At 39.0% G+C, this 18,160-nt stretch overlaps 1 protein-coding gene across 1 annotated transcript in view; it reads right to left on the bottom strand.

Annotated features, from left to right (window-relative positions):
* Positions 1 to 17,842, bottom strand: part of LOC117384930 (receptor tyrosine-protein kinase erbB-4-like) — a 540,640-nt gene extending 522,798 nt beyond the window's left edge. The window contains exon 1 of the mRNA XM_055228388.1: positions 17,454 to 17,842. Coding sequence (XP_055084363.1) covers positions 17,454 to 17,517 — 64 coding nt within the window. The 5' untranslated portion in view covers positions 17,518 to 17,842. The remainder of the gene's footprint in view (positions 1 to 17,453) is intronic.
* Between the last annotated feature and the right edge of the window lie 318 nt (positions 17,843 to 18,160).

The raw sequence follows: 18,160 nt of genomic DNA, 5'->3' as shown, positions 1-18,160 counted from the left end.
TGCCGCTAAGCAAATAAACACTATTTCTTTTCCATTGAGTCGGTGAGCGTCGCGTCGCGTCCTCGGCCTGATGGCTTTTCATACGGACGCTCGCCGTAATGAGATCTAATTGAAAAGGTTGGCGTAAACAAGGCCAATTCAGAACGCTATTTCCGATTCGGGGAGGGACTATTGAAAACGGTACAAAAGCTTTAAGTAGTTGTTTGAAAGAAGAAATGAAGGACTAAGTAAATGACAAGAGATGGAATATCGTCCTATAGAAAAATATAGAAAACATATTGCATTGCTTGAATTGTTGCAGTAGTGTTGTCATGGCGCTAACATTTCAAACTTGATTTTGATACTAAGGAATAGGCTCGATACCATTTCTAATACCGGAAGTACAATGATAATAAAAACATTCTTTCTTTAGACAATAGAACGCTGGAGGGGAACAGCTGGTCTGGGAACGCCTTGGGGTCACACCGGAGGAGCTGGAGGACGTGTCTGGGGTGAGGGAAGTATGGGAGTCCCCGAAAAGCATGTATTCTTACTACAAGCGGATTCGCCTCTCCACAGATCTGCCCTGTAACCTGGCTTGGTGGTGTAATCTGCTGGAGCACATGGATATAGACAAGTTTACTGCGGAGACAAGCAGGTAGTGGACCTTCCTCCAGAAAAGTTACATAAAGTGTATTTTATGATTGGTCAAAACTTAAAGGTAAATGTTCACAATGAGAATGAATGAAATTAGTTAATTTATTAGTGAGGGTTTTATTGAATCGTCAACATTATTTGGCAGATTTATTTTTTTATGTTAGATGCATAGATGGAATTTGGACCTGTAACCTGAAAATATACTCAAGTAAAAGTATCACAAGAAAAAATCTTCTTAAGTAAAAGTATTAAAGTACCAGTTTAGAAATGTACTTAAAGAGTAAAAGTAAAAGTTTTTTTTTTTTTTTGCATATTTTGAGGTCTTATAAAGCTCCAAAGAATTGCTCTGAATTTTCAACAGAAACATTTGAACTGGTAGTTTTATTTTATTATTTTTCTCGCTCAAATTGCCTTTTCAGCAGGTCTCAAACAATAAAAAACATGTTTACTTTTCAGTCCTGTTTAAAAATGTAGTGGAGTAGAAAGTACAGATACTGCTCTCAAATGTGGTGAAGTAAAAGCCTAAAAAAGCCTAAAAACACCTAAAATGTTTACTTAACTACTTCACTACTTGTACTTCGTTACATTTCACCAGTCAGACAGCTTTAAAATAGTTTGGTATTTCAAATGTTTCTATCATGTCCCAAAAGGTTTTTCTCACAATAAAATAAAAATCCATTTGAGACTGACGCCCTCACGTTGTCTATAAAAACTCCAATCCAACATGGAGAAATCTGACATTTTAAAAGTCCCATAGGTCCTGCTCGTGACATCATAAAAACTATGGAATGAAGACAAAATAATATGAGATATATACAGAGATGTGAGCAGGCAGCCATAACAGGAACTAATACAGGAGAGGGCGGAAGAATACTCGTAAAACCAGGGAAAATAGAGTCCAGAATTCTGCTCGGAGTGGGAATCTCAGGAGACCCAAGCTGAAGTGGGCCAGGAGAGACTAGGAGAGTGCTTAGAAATGTCCCTGTGCCATAGTTCAGATTCTGTGAAAGAATTCCACGGACAAAGACGGAAGTAAGAAGCACAAAGGAAAGACCGGAAGAACTGATTCACTTTGAGAAACAAGTGACCAGGACTAAACCAGGACTAAACTAGAACTAGACCAGGACTAAACTAGAACTAGACCAGGACTAGACTAGGACTAAACCAGGGTTAAACCAGGACTAGACCAGGACTAGGCCAGGACTAGGCCAGGACTAGGCCAGGACTAGGCCAGGACTAAACTAGGACTAAACTAGGACTAAACCAGGACTAGACCAGGACTAAACTAGAACTAGGCCAGGACTAGGCCAGGACTAAACCAGGACTAAACCAGGACTAGACCAGGACTAAACTAGAACTAGACCAGGACTAGGCCAGGACTAAACCAGGGTTAAACCAGGACTAGACCAGGACTAAACTAGAATTAGACCAGGACTAGACCAGGACTAAACTAGAACTAGACCAGGACTAGACCGGGACTAAACCAGTACTAGACCAGGACTAGGCCAGGACTAAACCAGGACTAGACCAGGACTAAACTAGAACTAGACCAGGACTAGGCCAGGACTAAACCAGGACTAAACTAGAACTAGACCAGGACTAGGCCAGGACTAAACCAGGACTAGACCAGGACTAAACTAGAACTAGACTAGGACTAGGCCAGGACTAAACTAGGACTAGACCAGGACTAAACCAGGACTAGACCAGGACTAAACCAGGACTAGACCAGGACTAAATCAGGGATAAACCAGGACTAGACAAGGACTAGACCAGGACTAAACCAGGACTACACCAGGACTAGATCAGAACTAAACCAGGACTAGACCAGGACTAGATCAGAACTAGACCAGGACCAGACTAGGACTAAACAGGACTAAACCAGGACTAGGCTAGGACTCAACCAAAACTAAACCAAGACTAAAGCATGACTAAACCAGGGCTAGACCAGGACTAAACCAGGACTAAACCAGGACTAAACCAGGACTAAACCAGGACTAAACCAAGATCAAACCAGGACTAAACCAGGAGACATGACCAGAACTAGACCAGGACTAAACCAGGACTAAACCAAGACCAGACCAGGATTAAACTGAGACTAAGCCAGGACTAAACCGGGACTAAACCAGGACTAGACCAGGAAACCTGAAGCTGCCTTAATGAGTTAAATCAATTTTTTGGAGACTTTCGTGAGATCTTGTTTTTAAAAATACAATAAAAATTAAAGAGTCATAATTTTGTTCTTTTACTTTCTAAAACTGTCACTACAAAACATAAACCTGGCTTGTTACTTAAAGCTACCATTTGTAATTAGACTGGCCAACCCTCCCCTGTTGCATTCCCACATATCACCACTAGATGCTGTCTACGTTACTGCTGTCTCTTGGTGTGCCAGCTTTGGCCTGACAGAAGAAGAGAAGAGAGCACAGACTGAACAACGGTGGTATCAAGAGATGGTAGCTTTAAAGCCACAGTATGTAACTTTTAAGCAACAACCTGGACTGAAAAACATAGACATAGAAGAGCAGGCTTGCATCTCCACAAACTTGGCCTGTTTCCATGGAAATGTTGTCCCTTTGGCTATATAATCTTCCACAGTATGACATAAAACATATCTCCATGGAAAATGTTCCGAAGTATGGTTTTAATGTTCTATTTCCATGGAAACGCCGCTACTTCACACCTCGAGGTCAATGCACTACCGTATCATGCAATTTTGACAAAAAACAAGCAAACCATCTTTTGAAAATTTGTGCAACTGGAAAAAGGAAAACAACCTTACCATTCTCTTATTACTATTTTAGCATTCTGCGTCAAAACAAAATCTTTTTTTTAGCAACCACCAAGTCATTTCCAATTTTCCTCTCAAGCAGATGGTGTAAGCTCGACGGTTAGCCATCACCTGCGCCGCGTTCCAACCACCTTCAGACCGCTCTCAATACTCTCATTGTTTTCCGTTTAGCACCTTTTTGATTCTGCCTCTTTAATGCTTCAATGTGTTATTAAGAGGGTGCGATCTCACTCCTCCTGAAACCCAGTCCGGCGTGCCAGGCTTGGCCGTCCAATTTGGCCGATCGCGCTCGCAGTAGGAGCTGGCAGAGTCCACCTCCACACCGTTCCAGCCAAGCCACTCCACAATTAGCCAGCAAAAAATAAATAAATAATTGCAAGAAAGTTCAGAAGTTAGCGTGAACAAATAAGGCAGACGAATACGTAACCGAAATGGAGTCAAGATGAATCAAACCGTGATCAAGTACAAAAAATCTGCACAAAAAAAACCAAAAACAAACCACATTTCTTATTCTACATCAAAACATCTACTCTCCGAGACCAGCGTGGAATTTTGGTGTTAAAGTTAAGTGACTGCAAAGCTGGAGACAACTACCATGCTAACGCGCACCTGCTAATTATCGGAAAAATAAAAGGCTCTATGATTAGATGCAGGCAGTACACAGACTTATTTTGACTTAAAGATGTGTTTTGCTCAAATACATGGGGAAAAATTGGGTACAGCAGGAAACTAATATCAGAAATTGGTATTGATTAAAAAAATCCATATCCACCATATACTTTTACAAACAACTTAAAAGATATATGGTAAATCATTTTGTGTCAACTTTTTTCATATTTTGGTGGTTCGATTCCCACTCTTGACATAAACATCACTGGTTAAGCGGCCAGATCCACTGACCCACGGTTGGCGGTGCGATTCCAGCTCCCACAGATGAATACTGTCACTGTGTCCTTGGGCAAGACACTTAACCCACTTCACCCCTAGTGTCTGCGCACACTGGTGTATGAATGTGTGTGTGAATGAGTGAGTGGTTCCTTGATGTAAAGCGTGTCGAGTGCCTTGAAGGTGGAAAAGCGTCGTATAAAAACGTGGCATTTTACCAAATTAAAAATAAAGATTTGTTGATGATGATTAAAAGTGCCATATAATTCTAAACTTCGTTGAACTTTTAACAGTATTTAAGGCGAGATACTGAGATACTCTTGTATTTAGAGATATGAGTTTGAAACTTCTTTGGTAGTTTACTCAAATAAATGTAAGAAAAAAAATGTATTACAAGTTTTTGATCATGTCATGGTTGCATATAAAAATATGTCATTTTATGTGTAAAAAAGGTCCATCCTATTTTATTAGATCAACAACATGGTTTAAAGCTGAGATATGGGCTACAGTAGGTTAAGGGTAGCGTTTAGGCTCAGGTTAGGCAAATAGTGACTGTAATCAAGGTCTCCAGGAAATGAGGGTTACCTTTAAAAACCCAAAGTAGGACTTATGAACTAACACCTGATGATGTCATGAGGTGAGGGTAAGTACTTTGAGCTTTAATAAGAGAGGGAGACAGCCAAATATGAAAGATGAATCAATTTTTTGAATGAAACGAGTGAAGCGACACAACTCTAGGTTTCATTTTGTTGACATATTAGATGCTAAAAATATACAGATGTGATGTTAGATGTTATTTAGTATTTGAGTGAACTATATCTGTGAGGGAAAATTTGCCTAAATGTTCAAATTTCACCTAATTTTTTGGAGTTAAATGTTAAAAAAATCTGATTTGGAATTAAATATCAAAAAATCCTTCTGTACGTTTTGTGAAAATCTTGTTAAGTAGCAGATTGTAAAGTTTGGTGTGTGTAGGTGCTACTTTAAGGGGCCATTTTGAGAAAACGGCCTTTAAGTTACAATGTTCCATATAACTCTTAAATTAAATATTAAAACATATTTCAGTACAGAGTGGTTGTTGTTTCCACGTGAAAGTTTATAGTTGAAGAAACCAAACTGATCAAATGAAAAATGAAAAAAATAAAAACTCAAGTAATCTAATATTAGCACTTTATGGACTTCTTCACAGCTCAAACACTTGGCTCCACTGCATGATGTCATCAGGTGGTAATCCAGTTATAGACGTGAGGTAATTTAATAGTCAACATTTAATAGATGTAGTAAATGTTGTAGTTAAAATTTTGAAAAATACACAGCTGGGATTTCTGGATGGTTAATATCTCATAAAAGTCCATTTTGGCTAATAACGCAGGTGGAAGTTCTGGTAGAAGTTGTAGTAAAAGCAGTAAAAACCTTGAATAATCTAATAGAAAACGATATTTGTGGTAATCAAGTCCACTTCGTAGCATTCCTCGTCTAAGTCTTTTTCTGAGAGTCTCGGATAATCGTCTTCCCATGCAGTCCAGTTGTGATTCCGCATGTAAATATTTGGCCCGTTTGAGAATAGAGCGGTCTTTGTCGGCGCGGCGTGCTAGCAAAATGCCACGCCGCGGATGCTAACAGTGCATGGGAAGATGTAGGAGGAGACAAAAGCTACACTAGACAGGACGGCATTGTTGAAGGTTCGAAACAACAGTACCACGGGAAGCTAGTGTACCGCTGTCAAAAGGCTGGGAAAATGAACTCCCTCAGCTAGACACAAGTACGATTGTTAAATAAAGAGATTCCAGGGGAAAAAAATGGAAAATGGAAGTCAGTGTTATTCCCGTTGAGTGATTCTAAAGAGGGGTTATAATGTGCGCGGCTGCATAGACCGTTTCAATGGACAAAAGGACAGTGAGGATTTTGGACACATTGCAGTGATTGTCGACTTGCTTCAGTCGGAGTCTCAATGGTGAATGTCAGTCTTAGAAATATATACAAAGTACTGTTTAGGTCTTGGTAGGGATTGGTCTAGTCCTGGTCTAGTTCTGGTTCAGTCCTGGTCTATTTCAGGTCTAGTCCTGGTTCAGTTCTGGTTCAGTCCTGGTCTAGTCCTGGTTCAGTTCTGAGTTTAGTCCTGCTCTAGTCTTGGTCTAGTCCTGGTCAAGTCCCTGTTCAGGCCTGTCTAGTTCTGGTTCAGTCCTGGTCTAGTCTTGGTCTAGTCCTGATCTCCTCCTGGTTCAGTCCCGCTCTAGTCCTGGTCTAGTTCTGGTTCAGTCCTGGTCTAGTCCTGATCTCCTCCTGGTTCAGTCCCGCTCTAGTCCTGGTCTAGTTCTGGTTCAGTCCTGGTCTAGTCTTGGTCTAGTCCTGATCTCCTCCTGGTTCAGTCCCGCTCTAGTCCTGGTCTAGTTCTGCTTCAGTCCTGGTCTAGTCTTGGTCTAGTCCTGATCTCCTCCTGGTTCAGTCCCGCTCTAGTCCTGGTCTAGTTCTGCTTCAGTCCTGGTCTAGTCTTGGTCTAGTCCTGATCTCCTCCTGGTTCAGTCCCGCTCTAGTCCTGGTCTAGTTCTGCTTCAGTCTTGGTCTAGTCTTAGTCTAGTCCTGATCTCCTCCTGGTTCAGTCCCGATCTAGTCCTGGTTCAGTTCTGATTCAGTCCTGGTCTGGTCTTGGTCTAGCCCTGATCTAGTCCTGGTTCAGTTCTAGTCTTGTCCTGATCTAGTCCTGATTTAGTCCCTGGTTCAGTCCTGGTGTAGTCCTGGTCTAATCCTGCTCTAGTCCTGGTCCAGTCTTGGTCCAGCCTTGGTTCAGTCCTGGTCTAGTCCTTATCTAGTCCTGGTTCAGTCCTGATTTAGGCTGTATTCATACATAACACATCAAAACTGTGACTAAACCCAGAACTAAACTGAGACTAGGTCAGGACAAATTCCCATTCCCATCCAAGTATATCTTAAAGAGGGTGTATTATGCAAAATGTACTTTCTGCACGCTGATTGTGTTGTGATAACGCTCTGAATGGGAAGTGACTTAGCACCGAGAGCATATAGCATTTTCAAAACAATACAAGGTAACATGGTGATTAAAATATGTTACGTGTTAGCAGTTAATACCCCACAGAAGTGTACTGCCGCCTCTTTAAACCATAGTCCACCATAGAAATCAAGTTTGAAATGTCTATCTTAAGATAATTTGGGAATAATTTTTACTTCTCGATGAAAAAAAAAACAATCGTAACTTGTTTTTTATTTCCCCTCAGTCTGCACTCTCTCTACCCACAGCCAAACCCGTGCGGAGGTGATGCCATTTCCTTCACCAGCTGATCGTCTCTCTGTGGGAGAAGTTGGTATTTACCTCCACGGAATGCCCTTCTCCGCGGTTCAAAGGTCGCTCCGGGTCTACGCTAAACGAGCCAACTGCCGACCACATCCGCGGACAAACCATCCCGGCAATCTTTATTTGATTTGATTTATTTATTCCCCAGCAAAAACAAATGCTTCGAACATTCTAATCACAGCTAACAACTGCCTGATCGCGCGCGTGTGGGTATGCGCGATGACATTTTAGCTAGCCGGGAGACCGCCGGACAGGGAGGGGAAACGGGGGGAGACGACGGGGAAGAGGACTCTCGCTGAACGACAGAATCAGATTACCGTCAGCTGGTAGAGGCAACAGCTACGGCGAAAAAGAGCTATGTACGAAAGGCAGGGAGGAAATTAGAATTTATTACGAGCTAATGAAGGCGTTTTTGATATCATCAGTCTGGACCGACGAGCCGTATTTGACACAATGAAAGATGAGAGGGTGAAGGAATTCAATCTTGTTCTAAATTAGCCAACATCGCTATCAAAACGCCATATCTGCCAAGCTAAGCGCGTGCCAGATCCGAGCTGGACCCGGCTCAAATCGGGACTAAAACACACTTGGGAAATAAAGTGTGGACAATAGGATTTCTGAAGCGGTAGAAGTGCTACTGCAAGTTTGTACGCAAGTAAAAGTACAGCTACTCAAAAGATTTACCATTTTGGAAGAGGTACTTGTAATTAACTAAAAAGTACACATGAAAATACTGCATTATCAAACCTCATTAAATGGTTAATGGAGCAATATGTAACTTTTTGGTGGAGGGTTTTGTCGCGTTAACTGCTTGTCTCCATAGAGATGTTATTGCTTAGAATGGAATGTTCCACAGTGTAGTATTAAACTCTTAACTTTATAGAGACAAGCAGATTAAGTCACCAGGTCAAGTTGCAGGTCGGATCTGTGAAGAGGAGAGCAAGCTTATAGTAAGAATACATGTTTTTTAAGGTATTTTTAAAGCAATAATAACACTTTTGGATGAATGCAAGATGGATAAGTTCAACACTTTAAAACATTTGAGGCAAAGCGAAAATATCTCCATGGAGACTAGCAGGTGTTGGATCACTCACCAAAAAAGTGAGGTTGTCATCGTCATCACTTTAGCACTGGAATTTCACATTATTTTAATTTATAAAATGTATGGAATTCAAGTCAAGTCTTTTTTGGCCTACACACAAAATACCGTTGTTGCCAGCAGTGGGCGCAAAGCAGGTAAAATTAGTCTAAAAACAAACGTTGATATCTGTAACGTTGCAAGCTTTGTTGTTTTTTTTGCATTAAACATGTACAAACTAATGCAGAGAACCATTTCCTGGAAAAAGAGGGAACCACCTGATGACATCACAAAGTGGGAAAGACAAATTTGAGCTGTGGTGGAGGAGACTGGACATAACATGCGTGAATGAAATGTAAAGTTTGAATATATTCTTCTCTTTAAAATTTTGTTAACTTTCTTGAAATTAAAAAAAGAACACGCTAAGCTAATACGTGCTAGCAGTGATGCCAGTTTATGCAAGTGTCAAAAGTATATTTCTGGTTGAGCTATTCAGAGTTACTCAGAACATTTGATATAAGTACTATGCCTGCATTACAATCATGCCACAGACTAGTTGTATACGGAAAAATTATTTTTAAAAATCTCTGCAGAACAGCCATGCCATTCAAACTGAAAACAGCTTTGGAGGTCAAGTTGACATAACTCATATCCCTGTGTATTTGTACAAGCAACATGATTTCTCAACTATTTCCGTGGACCAGGATGACCAAATTGGCAGTTTTCCAGTTTTCCAAAACACAAACTTTGGACTTTCCAAATTGTTAGCTTTGGTGTACAATTTTGTTTTCCAAGATCTGGTGTTTGGGTGGAACTCCAAATCTGCCTGGTGTGTCCCATCCAAAGTCCCATTGAGACACCGGGGTGGATTAACTGTAATTAATCAAAATTTATTCATATTATTAGTATGGTCAGCTTCTCTGGTAATTTTAACTTTTGTTTGTTTTTGTTTTTTTGGTTTCAGTTGTTCCCTCATTAAATCAAACGAAAACAGATTTTTTTTTTCATTTATAATATCCATTTTATATATTTTTTATTACATTTTTTGTTTGATTTTATAATTTATTTGTTTATATTTTATTTTGTTTAGCCTAGCTCCGCCTATTCAACTTATCTCCTCCCACTTCAAGAAGCACTGACCAATCACAAAGCAGTATACATCTATAGTGAAATTCCATCAAATATTAGCGCTGTGAAATTATTTTTTAAAGCCACTCTACGTAACCTTCCCTGGGGGTTCACCATCTGCTTTCCTGCTGACATGTTCACACTGATATACAGGTTACAGGTCAGATCTGTGAAAAGGTGACCCTGCGCTCAATAAAAATATAAGATTAAGGTACACGTAGGGAAATTTGTCCTCTGCATTTGACCCAAAGTATGTTTACAATGTATTTCAATCATATAAAGCACCTGTAACTTTCTGGTTGCTGGTCTCCATGGAGATGTTACTGCTTTGCCTGAAATGTTCCACAGGTTGGCATTAAACATACATATTCCGCATTTATTAATTGATAGGTGTTACCCTTTGAGACCAAAATATACAATCCAACTGTGAATGGGGTCACCTCGCCACAGATCTGACTTGTACCTTGGCTTGGTATCTTTCCCTGCTTGTCTCCATGGAGATATTTAACTTGTAATGTCATACTGTGGAACATTTGAGTTAAAGCAACAGCATCTCCATGGATAGACGCATAGTAGTGGACTCTCAACCAGGAAGTTACATGGTGTATCTTTAGTAAACAAAAGATGGAAAAATAATAATATCTCCATGGCGACAAGCAGGTGATAAGTTACAAGTCAGATCTGTGCAGAGGTGACCCAGCTTATAGTAAGAATGCATCTTTTTGGTCAATAAAAGCATGATTGATTCATTTAATGCAATATCGTGGAATATTCCAAGCAAAGCAACAACATCTCCATGGAGAAAAGCAGGTGACAGCAGAAAAGTTACATAGTATGGCTTTAATGGACTTGAAAATACACTTTGTACTAGGAAAGGGTTAACTGGACTGGTCTCTCCGCCGACCGAAGCTCCACGTTAACAACTGCAAAGTAAGTGAGAAGTGACTCAAGGCAAAGCGCCATGTGAAGTAGCAGCACTAGCAACCGCGCTGCTAGCCTGGCTCCAAAGCAACAGAACACAGAGAATGGAGTGAACACAGTCTTATAGAAAAAACAAAAAGATGACAAAATATAACTCCCAAAGTGGTCACACGCTAAGCTAATGTGATAGCAGTGTATGTCATTTTCAACAACAGCTTTTTACTTCACTTTGATAAAATCTGTTCTTTACTGCACTGAAAAACAGAACACACAGCAGACAGAGAGAACACGGTCTTATAACAACAGAAAAAAGATGACAAAATAAATCTCCCATAGCAGTGGTTAGCAATAGCATGTATTTAAAATAGAACACAGCAGACAGAGTGAACACAGTCTTATTAATAAAAAAAACAGAAAAAGATGACAAAATATACCCATCAAAGTGTTTGGTTTTTTTCATTTTCATTTCATTTTCGACAACTTTTTACTTCGCTTTTTCATTTTAAAAAAAACGTTGTTTGCTACACTTTACATATAGTTCCCAAAGTGGTCACACGCTAAGCTAATGTGACCGCAGTGGTTAGCGATAGCATGTATTTAAAACAGAACACAGCAGATAGAGGGAACACAGTCTTATGAAAAAACAAAATATACCTATTCAATTGGTCACTCTCTAAGCTAATGTGATAGCAGTGGTTAGCAATAGCATGTATTCCAAATGTATTCATAATTGGAGGAGTATACTGCAAGGTTTTTGTTGTTTTTTTCAATAATTTTCAACAACTTTTTACTTTGCTTTGATGAAAAAAAGGTTGTTTGTCACACTTAAAAATAGAAAACAACAGAAAAAGGGAACATGGTCTTATAAAAAACATAAAAAGATGATAAAATATAGCTCCCAAAGTGGTCACACGCTAAGCAAATGTGATAGCAGTGGTTAGCGATAGCGTGTATGTAATTTTCAACAACAGCTTTTTACTTCACTTTGGCAAAAATGGTTCTTTGCCGCACTTAAAAACAGAACACAGCAGATAGAGGGAACACGGGCTTATAAAAAATGGAAAAAGATGACAAAATATACCTCCCATAGCAGTGGTTAGCGATAGCATGTATTTAAAACATAAAAAGATGACAAAATATACTTTTTACTTCACTTTGACAAAAACGCTTTTTTGCCACACTTAAAAATAGAACACCTTGGATAGAGAGAACACGGTTAGCGATAGCATGTACTCCAAATGTATTCATATTTGGAGGAGCGCACTGCAAGTGTTAGCGGATATATTTCTGTCTACTATCGAGGCAGTAGACCTTCTTTAGCTAGCTAACACATTCAATCACCATGCTAAATGCTGCTCATGTGCTCCTCCTAGCCTCAACATGATTGATATGGGACTAAGCGCCGCCATTGTCAGGGGAAGACAATAAAAATGAGCTAAAAGAGTCAAATGTAACAGATATATGCAAAAATCTATGGTCAAATACACAGATTCACTTAGTAACTTTTGAAGAAATTGTACTTTTAAGTGTCATTCTTGTACTTTAGTTCTACTTAACTCATTACTTGAAGTACATAAATTAATTGTACTCAAGTAATAGTATTTGGTACCACCCTGCTGTTGGTGGATCTATGAGGTCTGTTGTGTTATGATATAGTCCTAGTTTGGTCCTGGTTTGATACTGGTTTAGTCCTGATGTAGACTTGGTTTAGTCCTGGTCTAGTACTGATTCTTTTACTTGAAAAATAATTGCATAATATTTCATCCAACTTTGTACCTCTACTTGAGTACTATAATCAAGTAATAATACTCTTACTCAAATGCTATTCCTGCTTGTGCATATATTTTAAGAATCTTGTTTGGAAGAGTACACTGCAACTTAAATTTTATTTTCAACCAGCCTTTCTTTCCACTTATTTCCAACAAGTGCTTTTTACTTCTACTTGAGTACTATTTTGAAGTAACAGTACTTTTACTCGAGTACATTTCCCGACTATACATGCACATATAATTTTACAATCTTGTTTGGAACACACCACCATTTTTTTTTTTTTTTAAATTTTCAATTATTTCCAGCAACTTTTAAATTCTACTTGAGCACTACCACTTTGAAGTAACAATACTTTTACTCAAGTACATTTCCTGACACTATATGCACACATAATCTTAGAAACTTGTTTGAAGGAGTACACTACAACTTTATTTTCTTTTTCTTTTCAATTGAATCTTTTTCGACTCATTTCCCACAACTTTTTTTCTTCACTTAAATGCTACTACTTTGAAGTAACAGTACTTTTACTCAAGTACATTTCCTGACTCTGCATGCACACTGCACATATAATAATAGAATCATGTTGAGAGGAATTCACCACAACTTTATTTTTACTTTCAACGATTTCCAGCAACAACTTTGCACTTCTACTTGAGTACTTCTACTTTGAAATAACAGTACTTTTACTCGAGTACACTTTCCGACTCTAATTCCACACACAACTTCAGAATCATGTTTGGATAAGTACACCGCAACTTTATTTTTACTTTCAACGATTTCCAGCAACAACGTTTTACTTCTACTCAAGTACTACTACTATGAAATAACAGTACTTTTACTCGAGTACATTTCCGTGACTCTACATGCACATATATTGAAAGTCCCTCCCCCCTGGAGACGTCGCAAGCTTCGGATTCCAGCGCTCTTCGCCGCCACGATTTGCATCTCAAATATCCCGGGATGCCAGGGGATGCATGGAGAATAAATAAACGTGCTATGGGGTACTTTGCTTTCAGTTCAGGCAGCCTCGTTGGTCCGACCTGCACAGAACTCCGTCTGTCATCGCACATCGCAACTTTCGACGTATTTCAAATTTTTTTTCCCGCAATCTGAAAATTTCCAAATGAATAAATGATGAAGTTTTTCGGCAAGTTTTGGAGTTTGCTCAGGTTTGGTTAAAACTGCAGTTCATTCAATCGTTTGGTGAGAAAAGTTGCCCTGGGAAACTGTTTGTGGTTGATTTTAGACACTATGAATTCAAATTTGACTTTTTTTTTTTTTTTTTTTTTTATTTAGACATATTTCAAATTTTTCTGCAATTGGAAAATTTGAAATGAATAAATGATGAATCTTTTTTAGCAAGTTTTGGAATTTGGTCACGTTTGGTTACAATTACAATATATTCATTTGGTGAGGAAACTGAACCCATAATGTAAGTTTTATAGATTATGAATTCAAATTTGACTTAAAATTTGTGATTTTACACTTGAACTTATTTAAAATTCTTCTGTAATCTGAAAATGTACAAATGAATAAATGATGACTTTTTTTTGGCAAGTTTTGGAGTTTGGTCAAGCTTGGTTAAAACTACAGTTCATTCATTCGTTTGGTGAGAAAATTTACCCTGGGAAACTGTTTGTTGTTAATTTTATACACTTTGAATTCAAATTTGTGATTTTAAACTTGAACGGATTTCAAATTTTTTTCTGCAATTTGAAAATTTCAGATGATTACATGGACGAAGTTGTGGAAATGTTTTGGAGTTTGGTCAGGCTTGGTTAAAATTGAAACTCACTCATGTATTTGGTGGGAAACTGTTGTTAATTCTATAAACTATGAATTCAAATTTGATTGATTTTAAACTTGGAGCTAAATAAAAATTTTCTGCAATCTGAAAATTTTAAATGAATCACTGATCACGTTTTTGGAAAGATGTAAAATATGGCCAGGCTTGGTTAAAATTGCTATTCATTAATTTATTTGATGGAAAACTGTTGTCATTTCTATAAACTATGAATTCAAATTTTACTTTAAATTTGTGATTTGAAACTTGAACATATTTGATTTTTTTCTGCAATCTGAAAATTTCAAATGAATAAATGATAAAGTTGTTGCCAAATGGTTAAAATTGCAGTTCATAAATTTGTTTGGTGGGAAAAGTTAAACCTTTTTATAGTTGATTTAATGACGATGAATTCAAATTTGACTTAGAAATCATGATCTTAAACTTTACTACTAGACTGGCTATAGTAATTTGTCATACTTGGTTACTTGCAGTAGTAGAAGAAGTGCTCAATTTTGTTACTTAAGTAAAAACAGATACCAGAGAAAAAAAATAAAAATACTCAAGTAAAAGTCAAAGTACCACATGAAAATATCTACTGAAGTAAAAGTATTAAAGTACCCCTTTAAAAATGTACTTAAAGAGTAAAAACTAACAGTATGATACGCAGAATTTAAGTCTTATAAGGCGTCAAATACAGTGATTTGAGTTGAATTTTGTTCAACAGAAACAATTAAACTCTTCTAAACCTTTTTCTACCTCTTTTTATTCATATATTTCTGTTTTGCTCAAACTGTGAACATGTTAAAAATAAACCCTTCAGACTTTCCAGCAGGTCTCGAACAATCATAAATAAATAGTTTTACTTTTCAGTCCTGTTCAAAAATGTAGTGGAGTAGAAAGTACAGATACTGCTCTTAAAAGTAGTGAAGTAAAAGTTAAAAAGTATCCACTGTAGATACCTCAAAAGTCACTGATTATGTAAGTTAAACGTAAATTCATGAGTAGTTCTTAAACATTTGCTCGAAAATCCAATTGTACTGTTAATTTTACAAACAAGGAATTACAATTTGACCAGTGTGGTTAGAATGAGTTATTTTAAACGTATTGCTACACACAGATTAGCTATGGCATTTGGTCACTTCATCATCTCCTTTCTATCATGAAAAAACATGAAAAAATCCATTTCAATTTCACAAATGAGCACAAATTTGCAAGTAGAAATTCTGAAAACTTCCATCCAAAACCGTCATCCCTTCAAAACACATCTCCTTCTCCTGCTCTTTTTGTCTCCAGGAATTGTCAAACCCGACCCAAACCCAAATCCGCACATTTTTACACGTAAATCCATGAGCATCTCTTAAACGCTTGTCCAAAACCATCAGCGATCCACTCCCTCCTCATCTGAATCATCGCCCGGTTAGCATTAACGCTAAACAAAAACCCTGCAAACCGCCACGATATCAACTACAAAAACAGTCCCGCATTCAAATTTCAATCATTTTACAGGAAAAAAACTTCACTTCACTTCACACCGTTTCATCATCGTTTGTGTCGATGTGGCAGAAACTGTGGACAGCTGGTTTAAAAATGTCATAACCAAAGCGTTCACACATCCGTCCTACTCTCCTCCGCTCTTTCGTCAACGCCAAACACTGAATCCCACAAAAATTTAAATCCTCCAAACTTTGAAATCTTTAATTTACGAGCAGAAACAGACACCTAAATGTACTACAACCTCTGCGATACTTGACGTACAGTCTGTCAATAGGCCTGTCATGATAATCGCTATATCGACTTTTCGCTCCATATACGTTTAATGGAGCGATACTATTCTGCGATCGATATTTACTGCGGTACTTTTGCTTTGTACTAAATGGAGAACTTTTTGGTATTTTTCCGTGCTACCGTAAGATTTGAGCTGAAGATGATTGAATAAATATGTACTATGACTCATTATAGCAACAAATTAGTATCTAAAGCACTCAAGTATTAGTAGTAATGCTAGTATTCATTTGTTTATTGCAGTTTGTGTTTTTTTTTTTAACCATTTCGAATACTTTTTCTTCAAAATTTGTTATCGTGACAGCCCTATTTCCAAATCCACGTCCGGTCCGATTCCACGCGCTTTGAAACATCTACGTCGAACATCTCGTTTCGACGTATAATCTCGAAAAAACGTCCGCAAACCTACGAGTACATAGGAGGCTGTTGCGATTAATCGGATTCAAAATCATGATTTCGATTCAAACTACGACGAATTCCCTCCTGTTGTGAACTACAGGGTTGTGTGTGTGCTTTTAAACAAGTGTAACCGAACATTACACATCAAATATAAGCTATAAGGTCAATGCTTTCTGGACGGGTTAAATCAACTATTTGACAGTTTTGAGTAATCTGTTTAAAGCCGATTAATCGTAATTGAATTTTTTTGGTATAATTAAGAAGCAGCCTTATTAGAAGTGTGAGCGTGTGTCCAAAATTGTCCATCACGCTCGTTCACAGTCTCTCCTAGCTTCGATTCTCTCTGGGTGCATCACAATTCCAGTTACGCACGGCCACAAACTTCTCACTCTCGCGTTGTTTGGTTTCTTCAGAAATAAGCCATTAATAAGACAACAACTTAACCAACGCGACGTCCACACGTTTGACACGTTCTGTTAGGAGTCCACTTTGGATATTGACAACTAGGGACAGCTCCGTAGCGGTTTGAACGCTGGAAGCAACGCGTTTTTCCCAGGCAATCAGTGACAATCTCCGCTTTTCTTTGACGTTTAAAGTATTTACACGAGATCCAGAGCTGTTCCGATCGCTCTTGCTGCCGGGATAGTCGTTTTTACGCAAGACTTAACGCACTTTCTACAGATTTTGGAAGCAGTTCCAGTGCGTAATAAGCGTAATTTAAACGTAACTTGTGCCATATTGATAAACAATCGCAGAGAGACTTGGTTGCGCGTCCAGATCCGATGCCAAACGCGAGATGCAGGTGCCAGCCAGCGCTCGCAGCATCCAAACTTCTGCTAACTTTCAACCAGCGGTACGAAACAAGCCACCAAACGCCACAATTACGCACGAGAACAAGTGGAGCCAAACTTGACAACGCAGCGGTATCAGCAGCGAGCGTCACAAATCGGACAGATATAGATCCTTTTACCTGATTGCGAAGCGCTCGTCCCGATGAAGACCGAAGCGACGAAGATCCAAGCTGCAAACTTCATCTTGGGAGATATTTTTGCGGGGGGTAAATAAACAGGAAAAAGCAGGTCCGTGTCGTGGTAAACTCCAATGCGAAGTCACATGTCCAAATTTCAGAGGTATCCGTTCCAAAAATGTAAAGAAACAAACAGTGCGAGGTGGGATGCGAAAACTGACGCGTGTTCGGGACAAGCGCAGTGGATGAAGAAAGGGGCTTAACTTCGCCAGACAGCGCTCCCCGATGTCTCCGCGCGCCACGGGTCGGTTTTCGGTGCGGCGCGGCGCTGTAGTGTTTAGATCGCTTTTACGCACGGTGCCGCTTGTGTGCCATTGAGTCTCTCCAGCGCGACGCACGCTCCTTCTCCTCCTCCCGTCCACTGCCACGGGCGCGCGATCGTTTCACAGAGGGGAGGGGGTGGAGGGGGTGTACAGAGAGGGGAGGGGGGGGGGGGGGGGGGGGGGGAGAGAGGAGAGGAGCGAGAGGAGTGAGGGGGGCGGAGTGATAGACGCGGATTTTAGCCAATTAAAAAGTCGATTAATAAAGTAATGCGCAAAGATTGAAGGCAGGTTTGAGTTGGAAGGTGAGCAGAGGTTGGTACTGGGTAGTGCTTACTCAGGTGCATTTATTTGAGTGACATTTTAAAGAAATTGTAGTTTTCTAGCAGC

This window comes from Periophthalmus magnuspinnatus, chromosome 2 (assembly GCF_009829125.3).
Source record: "Periophthalmus magnuspinnatus isolate fPerMag1 chromosome 2, fPerMag1.2.pri, whole genome shotgun sequence".
Lineage (NCBI taxonomy): Eukaryota > Metazoa > Chordata > Actinopteri > Gobiiformes > Gobiidae > Periophthalmus > Periophthalmus magnuspinnatus.
This window is presented reverse-complemented; position numbering and strand designations above follow the sequence as displayed.